The sequence below is a fragment of the Catharus ustulatus genome, chromosome 6 (genome assembly GCF_009819885.2).
Source record: "Catharus ustulatus isolate bCatUst1 chromosome 6, bCatUst1.pri.v2, whole genome shotgun sequence".
In the NCBI taxonomy this organism is placed as follows: domain Eukaryota; kingdom Metazoa; phylum Chordata; class Aves; order Passeriformes; family Turdidae; genus Catharus; species Catharus ustulatus.
The window spans coordinates 23,725,275-23,733,452 of NC_046226.1; the positions used below are offsets into that span (position 1 = coordinate 23,725,275).

Below are 8,178 nucleotides of genomic sequence, written 5' to 3' on the forward strand. Positions count from 1 at the left end.
TTGTGTTCTTGAGTGAGAGATAACTAAATAGTTAAATATCCATTTTGATGACAACTGTTGATGGATTCCTATTCCTATCACATTCATATGTGAAAGCACACTCTAAAGCCTGCTACTGCATCATGTAGTGAGTGCAGGCAACTCACTACACTGGTAAAACTCGTGCTAGTTAAAGAAACTAAACAACTGCATATGGAAAATGTGCTTCACAGTGAGGTCACTGTAAACAGCCTTTATTGCAGCGTACTTTGAAGTAACAGCTTAGCTGCCCCAATTACACATATGCCTTGTTATTTCAAAATCAAAGTGGGTTAGCAGCTCCACATCGTTTCTGACACAGCACAGAGATAAAAACCTGTACAAGAGCTCTGCCTTCTCTTGCTTTTGGGTAGGAAAGACACTGCTGAGCAAATTCCCCACTGGCTCCCCACAGCAATCTGCTGCAACATACACTTTAATTAGCTGGTGTATCTTTCAGAAGAGAAGGACGGAAGGAGTCCAAATAGTGATGTGCTTCATAGTATTAGAGTTCATAGTCATCTGGATGGTAGAGCTCACTCATGAGGCGGTAAATGTAGGAAGGTGCATTACCCCCAATGTTAGAAATGAAGAGAGTAATGAGCTCTGGAGGGACGTAGTCAAACACTGGGCAGTGAACATTGATTTTTGCCAGGATCTCCCCTGTAACATGAATAGTAGTGGTATCAGTCAAAGCAATTCAAAGTACATTTAGTCTTTTGCACACCTTCTGGAGTCCCTGAAACTGGCTATGCACATGCCACCCTGAAGTCAGTACTTGAACATCCTTTCCAACTTCTTCACTGATGTAATTGAATTACAGGTATACAGCAATCTTGAATGAATGGCAAAACTCTGTTTCTGGTCATTTTTGTTGGTAGAAAGCCCACATCCCCTCTGATGTAGATGGCTCTAATTGCCAAAAAACCCTACCACTATGTAATACAAGAATCCTGATACTGCCAAAGTTAGTATTTAAAGAAATGCTTAGAAGGCCAAAACTAAAAGCCAGTGCCAAGCCTGCTATCTTAATTTCAAAAGTCTTTGTCACATAGGAATGTGGCTTTGAAAGAGACTTTGCTAACTGAAAATGGCTTGGGCACTGACACCTTTATAAAGATGGTGCTTGTGTGGGAAGCCCAAGCAAAGACACCGTTTCAATGGCTGTATCATGTAACAAAGAAGTTATAGCAACTAAGGGCATCTGTCCTGTCCCACAGGAAATTGCTACCTACCTATATTATTATCACCATCCTGTAATAAAACATCATTTCAGAGCAAAGCAAAACTGCAAAGACAGTGTTCAAAAGAAATCCTTTTTCTCTACTTTACATAATAGAGAGTTATAAAACTGGATGGTTCACAGCACTCTTTTCTGAAAAGGAATTTTTGTCTTGGGCTATAACATAGTCTGATGTTTAATTTTTTGTATGAGTTGCAAAAAAAAAAAAAATATAGTTGGAACCAGCTTGACCAGATGTATAAAGAATAACCAGTACCTTCTGTGAATGGCAGCACTTCCTGTGGTGACACAAACTTGTGGAATGAATCTTCTTCACTGGGGAACTAAATAAGAAAGAGTACAGGAAGATCAGGAAAAAACCCTACCTGGTTATCCTTGTGAAAACAGATCCTAGCACTGGAAGGGACTAATACAGAAGAAGATGACTTGCCAGGTGATACGAACTCTGTTTAAAATAATTACATAATGCTTGTGTCTAGAACCTCTCTAACATTTACAGGTGACAGGTTTTTCCTCAAAGCTTTTAGAGCCTTCTATGACATGGCTGCCTAGTGAACCGGAGTAGTGAATTCCTGTCTGACAATACTGAAAAAGTACTGAGTGTAAGAAAGAGTTTGAATGTCTCATTCTGCATTCTCTGCCTTTCAGCACTAATGGTATAAACTGAAATCTGTCATGGTTGAGGAAAAATAAGTATAGCAATGCCAGTCTCATCAGTGTAGGCAGTGGTCTGCATGTCTACATCCTTACAGCCAATGTACTGCTTTGCACTTGTGGCAGAGGGCAGTGCTTCAAGGAGATCCTGAGGTGTGCCAGATTTGGGTGAGATCTCCCATCTGAAGTAACAGCGCTAGATGGGGGAGATGGATCATTTACTGACCTTGCCTTGAGTCAGATGGTGCTCTCCACCCTAGGCTCCCACAAGTAACATCCCTTGCAGGTGCAGTCCTGAAGAGCTACTGTACTTACCTGCGGCGAAAGCTTGAACATGGGGGCACACACGATGAGTGGAGTGGAGTGGTGTTTAGCTGCCAGTGCCAGAGTGTGAGTCCCACTCACAGCAATCAGGGCGCCATTGGCCAGGATTGTCTTTGTACCAATTATGACCTTAAAAGGGCAAATCAGAATTGGATAGCACGTTCCACAGCAAACTGGAGAAGGAACACTTCCTGGCTCAAACCCTGACAGATGAGCTGGAGGAATACTGTGTAAGTGCAGCCAGCCAGCAGCTGGAGTTATAGGGCAGCTGAATGCCTGATCTGTTTCATCTGGCACTGGCTCTGCACTGAGATGTTTCTCACTAATAAGAGCATGATTCCAACACAGGGAGGCCAGCACAGAGAATTTCAGAAGACAAATGTATGTTCTACTGCAGGGAACACCAAGCAGAAACTGGGCTGTGGTCCCTGTTGTTCTACAAACCTACAAAGTAAGCTTTGTACAAGTAACTTGACTACTCATTACAAAAATGCCCTTGCATTATGGTTGAGGGAATAATATAAAGCAGCTCAAAATATATAGATAAGAATTGGTGTGGCTGGATTTTAATGTTACAGGTACTTCCCCCCCCCACTTTGGGGTGCCAAGTTTTCATCTCTATAAAAGTACAGAGCAGATCTGTTTAACAAGACAAACCTTAATGATTCCTTTCATTGGTCATCTTCTGTTTTAGGCAAAGGGGTGTTTCTTCCCTTTGGAAATCCTGCTTTTTGTTCCACCTCCTTTGAAAACTGAGGTTAATTCTTTGAGGCTCTCTTGTAACTGTAGCCACTAAGCCAGAAAAACCTATCACCATTCAGTCAGTCATCATACTGACTTGGAGTTCCACACTGAATCTCCATCCCAGCAGTGAACAGGGATGATTATAATTTTGAGTTAATTTCAGTGAAGAAACACATCCATCACTGCTGGGACTTGCTGCTGATTTGAGAGGCCTAAGAACCCAACCTGCCATGAACACTTTCCTCCAGTGGAGCCCTCCTTACCTTGTTGACTCGAGACATGACAGCAAAAATAGCTGCATCACTCATGACAGTAGTTTCAATATTCACTTTAGACAGTCGGACAGCCATTTCATGACCCTAAAAAGAGTGAGAATCCAATTGGTTCCCTGTGACATAGCTCCTGCAGTGCAATTGTAGAGGTATCAGCACTCAATTACAGTCTGAACTGCAAAAATACCAAGTGATGAAACCTGAACACAGCCCTTCAACTCAAGGATGCTGGGATAGGATAATGAGCTGTCTCCAATCTCTCAGCTGCAAAGGAATTTCCATAACATTCATCTTGATTCCAGACATAAGATTTCAGTAAGAATGTGCAGGACAATGTGGTACAGCCAGCCCAGGCCTCACCTGGCAGAACGGCGCACACTCTGCCACGATGACCTGAAACTTCAGCTCTCGAGCGGCTTCTTTCAGGAAGGCCTCAACAGTGCGTGAGTAGCCAATGGTCATGATAACCTCATTGGAGTGGATGTGCTCCAGTGCCTGCATAGCAATATTATCAGTGGTGCCCTCTGTAACGGAAGGAAGATGTGGGTGTAAAAGCAGACAGCAAAAGCAACACTTGTGCTGCTAGGACTGTCCTCCAAAAGATCATTTTTCACTAAAGCAATGTTATTGGCACTGGTAGAGCAGGAGCAGCTTTTCTCCTCATTCTTTTTGCCTGTGGAGTGGAACCAAGAAGCTGACTCTTGAATGTCCCATGCTTCCTAGCTATACCCTCCCTATAAATAAAAATAGCTGTACTGTTTTAAAACTTCATTGTGAGGGTAGTGGATTGTGTCAGCATTACTCCAGATAACCACCAGGCCCACAAAACTTCAACAGTTTTGTAGTTCAATAGCGGGGCAACTTGGGCCTCAGAAGGTGGGTTGGATGCCTGATTTGTCACAAGTATTGCAGAAAAAGAAAACTGTACCACAGTTCTTTGTTACAAGGGTCAGGTTATATGTGCACAGGGATTTTACAGTCCTATTCAGAGGACTCAAGATTTCTTAGAACACCAAGAGTGCAGGCCTACAGCCGCCCATATTGCTCCTTCCACAATCTACCCATCTTCCTGTAAGCCAAAGTGGACTTTAGTTTTAAGTCCTGGGAGCAGCAGGGCTTCAATCCCTTAGTTCCTTCAGATTAAGCCTCCCAGATCCTTACTGTTTTATTTTCACCTACAGAAGAGGGAAGTATCAGTCCCATCCCATAAGAATCTTCACTCAAAAGCAGTTTAGACCCACACATACCTAGCTCAATTAGCATCTCATTAATAGCTTCAATAACGTTAGCTCTGAGGGAGGGGTATGGGGTTCTGAAATCTTCGCTCAGTCCTCCAGAAGTCAGGAGTTTGTGCAGGGATTCTTGCTGGTCACTTTCCTCACTGCGCCCATGAAGCCTGTGGAGAAAAGTGGCCTCCTCAGCCTCAGGAAAGAGCACAGGGCCACAGCCAGGCTGAGCACTATCCCCACAGTGTGGCACACTTGGATGTGAAGAGACAGGAAGGAAAGCCACACACAGGAGGCACACCATGCCACACCAAAGAGCTTCCATAGCAGAAAAACACCCAGATCTCTGCCAGAAAGTGCCTTCTTAAGTCATGTGCAAACATTGCTGTCCATAGACAAGGAGCAGGCTGGAGGCTACTGCTGCAGCGGGATGGAACCCCCAGGGTACAGACAGAGAGAACAACCCAAGGCCAGGGCACAGACCCACAACACACAGACCAAGTGGTTTACAAAGAGGAAATGTCATCACTGACGGTGGAATCAACAGAGTTTCCTTTGGTATTAAACTCCCTGAATCCCTCTCTAGGAGAGGTGGGAAAAGGGGGTCATGGAAACTAAAGGGGTTTTACAGAAGCAACTAAAAAGGCAGTTCTGGGCTTTCAGAGAGATACAGGGTGCAAGAGGGGCACTTTACCTGCCATATTCCTCACGAATGACCTTCAATACTCGTCGCACCATGTTGCCCACTGTTGTCTCTGACGGCTGGGCTGCCGTCATCCTCTGGCCCTCTGTCCGGATCAGATCCATGAGCTCCCCTAGAAGAGGGGAGGGCCTTGGTTATCGCTGCCCAGAGTAAGCCCGTGTGAGCATCAAAACCAGTGGACCCCTCTCAACATCCCAAGGCCAGCAGCTGCTCCAGCACAAGGACCACAGCACCAAGAAACAACAGGAAAGGGCGAGCAGAGAGCAGCTGGTTCCACTGGTGGGTTTTGCAGTCGGAAACAACACAGACCTAGGGAAGACCGCCAGCAGCGTCGGTTGTTCCTTTGAAAGAGGAAACCGCATGCTGCTGGAAAGGTCCGTGCTCGGACTGACGCCGCTGAGGGGACAGCAAGGCTGGAGCAGAGCAGCTCCTCGGGTAATGCGGCCCGTGAGCACAACAGGCTGGTTAGGGCTCCGCCGTGGCAGGACAAGCACTGGGAATCTGCTGGACGCTGCTAGCGACACACCAGCTCCCGCGAGCCGCAGCACCAGCGGCGCCGCATCGGGCCTGCCCCGGCCTTGCGGATCCCTCCCGACACCCGACAGCCGCGACCGGGGTGCACCTGCCCGGCCCCCGGCTCGGTCCGGGCGCTGGGGGAGCCGCACCCCGCCCGGGGAAAACGCTGAGTCCGCCCGCCGCCGCCCGGCCCTCACCGGCCCGGCTCCATCGCCCGTGCCCGACGATCTTCCGCAGCAGCGACAGCGTCTGCCGCGCCGTGTCCTCGGAGCGCGGCCGCTCCCCGCCGCGCCGCAGCCGCGCCGCGAAGGCCTCGATCTGCTCGGAGAGCTCCGAGCCGCGCTCCGCAGCGCCCGGCATGGCGGCGGCACTTCCGCTTCCGCCGCCCCTCCGCCCCATTGGCGGAGGCTGCCGAGCTGTGCCCGCCCTCCGGCGGCGGCTCGGCCAATGAGCGGCGCGTCCGGCGGGTGGGCGGGTGGCGCTGCCTAGGCCGGGCCGGGCCGGGCGGTGTCCGGGCCCCGGGAGAGCGCGCACGGACGCGTTTACTTTGGAGCGGGCGGTGCGCCGCGTCTGGAGAGCCAAATCAAACGGGCTGGGAAAGGCGCAGTTCCTGGCAGCCCGATTGTTCTTGCTGGCAGAGCCAGAACCGGCCCTGGATAAGGCAGGAATGTAGCTCCTTTGTGTCTAGTTCCTGAAGCAATGTGTCCAGGGAACAGGCAGGAGCCATGGAATAATTCTCATTGCGGTACTGCTTTACTCTATCGCTCTGCTCTGGGTCCTGTTGTTTGAGATTAGGAAATAAAAGCAAACAGGTTTATGCTGGAAGCTTTCAGCGATTGCTTCATGCTGAGGCCTGTAGGGCTTTGGATGTTCATGACATTTTTTGTGTTTGTCAGGTTAGCTTTGGACTCGCCCTTCAGCCAGCTCCTGTCCAGGGACTGTTGGGTCCCCAGCAAAATACCAACAGCTGGTGTGCTGGCTCTGAGGACTTAAGGCGGGTGATTTGTCAACCAAAGCCTGCAGGGGACTGAGAGTCCTTCCATACCTCTCTTTTCCGCCTGCTTCCTCAAGTGTCCCTGTGTGCCTGGAAGCCAGAGAGCCCAGCAGCCTGGGGAAGGAAGCTCACTGTATCTCTCCAGTGCCTGGCAAAAGGCGACCCATCCGGGTTTGGCTGGATGTGCTTGGAGGGTGCTACAGCCCTGGACGGAAGTCAGAGTTTCACTCTGTGATGAGCTTGTCCCATCCTTTGCCCCTGGAGAAAGTCAGTAGAGGGTGACAGGGTTTGCCCAGCTATTGGCTCCACTGTGCTGGGCCCCCTGTGCCAGCTGGGCATGTCCTGGATCCCCACTGCCTTGTCTCCCCCTTCTCCCCACATTTAGGTGTATGTTCTCTTCCATAGTGCGTAAATTGGAGGCTCCCTGGGGCAAAGTCTGTCCAGCTCTGCATTTGTGCAGGGAAGCCCCATTCCCCCTTTGCCTCTCTGCACAGCCACTTACAGGCAGGGCTGGGGACGCTGTGCCCGTCAGCTGCCTGCTGCTGGTCCTGCAGTGCTGTGTGCCAGCTGCCTTGGTGAGCAGAAACAGCTCCCACACATGCACCCAGGGACTGGGACCTGTGGATTGGCCAGAAAAATAAAAATCACTGCGTTGGAGCTTTCCTTTGTTTGTTTACTTATCTTGCTAGTAAACAGAGCAGCTCTTGGAGATTATGCAGGATGGAAAAGAGGAAGGGAAACCAGGCTCTGAGGTTATGACCTCCTTGTGGATGCTGGGCTGTTTACATTCCCTGCTTTGGTCCCAGTAACTATTGCAGGACAGTTTTTTCCCAGCACTTTGCCAGGCTGCAGAGCTTTTCCCGTTTGTGCTGTTTCTGTTCTTTTCCCTACAGGACTTTCTGGCGGGCACTGCTGCCACAGCTAGTTTAGGCGGCTGGCAGTCTGGTGTCCCTTGAGGGACAGAGTTCTGCACTTGGTCTGCTGCCTTGTGTTTCATGAATGAAAGCCTCTGAATGGGGATTTCGGGAGCTGTTAGCTCTGCATAGCTGAGCTGAGCCAAAACCTGTGGCTCTCTGGAGAACTGTGAGGCAAACCCCAGGCTGCTCAGAGGGACCATGGCTTCGAGACATCCAACTGTCACTAGCCAGCCACTGCTGTCAGGCAATGAGTTAGACGAGGACTGCCCAGCAGGACTGAAAAGGAGGGATTGAGGAGGAGGAGAGGCAGCAAAGACAGGACAGAGAGTGTAGGGCAAGTGGGGAAGGAAAGATGCATGTTGGCGTGCCCGCTGTACTCTGCTGAAATCCCACTGCTTTGCAGGCTGTGGCACTGTGGCAGAAGCGATGGAGGGTGGGGAGGTGCAGCCCTGTGCAGCTGGAAGGAGTTCACCTGGTGGTTCACAGCTGCTGGTGTTAGGGAGCAGGACCCCCCTCTGTTGCCACAGCCACAGGGAACTGTCTCCTGCACAGCCCACCCTCCTTCCC

General features: G+C 49.8%; 1 protein-coding gene across 2 annotated transcripts; it reads right to left on the reverse strand.

Moving 5' to 3' along the window:
- Positions 1-200: 200 nt before the first annotated feature.
- EIF2B2 (eukaryotic translation initiation factor 2B subunit beta) lies at positions 201-6,080 on the reverse strand. Of its 2 annotated transcripts, XM_033062260.1 has the most exons (8): positions 5,898-6,080; positions 5,176-5,296; positions 4,503-4,651; positions 3,616-3,779; positions 3,247-3,342; positions 2,231-2,368; positions 1,518-1,584; positions 201-681 (listed from the first exon to the last, which is right to left on the reverse strand). In XM_033062260.1, exons 1-8 carry the CDS (start codon positions 6,058-6,060, stop codon positions 524-526), a joined length of 1,056 nt encoding a protein of 351 aa, XP_032918151.1. In that variant the 5' UTR covers positions 6,061-6,080; the 3' UTR covers positions 201-523. The 2 variants fall into 2 exon arrangements, with proteins under 2 accessions (XP_032918151.1, XP_032918152.1); XM_033062261.1 differs by lacking the exon at positions 2,231-2,368.
- Positions 6,081-8,178: the final 2,098 nt, after the last annotated feature.

Coding starts and splice junctions, on each gene's coding strand:
- EIF2B2 (XM_033062260.1), bottom strand. CDS start 6,060: ATGCCGGGCGCTGCGGAGCGCGGCTCGGAGCTCTCCGAGCAGATCGAG. Junction 1,585..2,230: donor TGTTCAAGCTTTCGCCGCAG/GTAAGTACAGTA, acceptor TTTCTTATTTAG/TTCCCCAGTGAAGAAGATTC. Junction 682..1,517: donor AGTGCTGCCATTCACAGAAG/GTACTGGTTATT, acceptor TTCATGTTACAG/GGGAGATCCTGGCAAAAATC.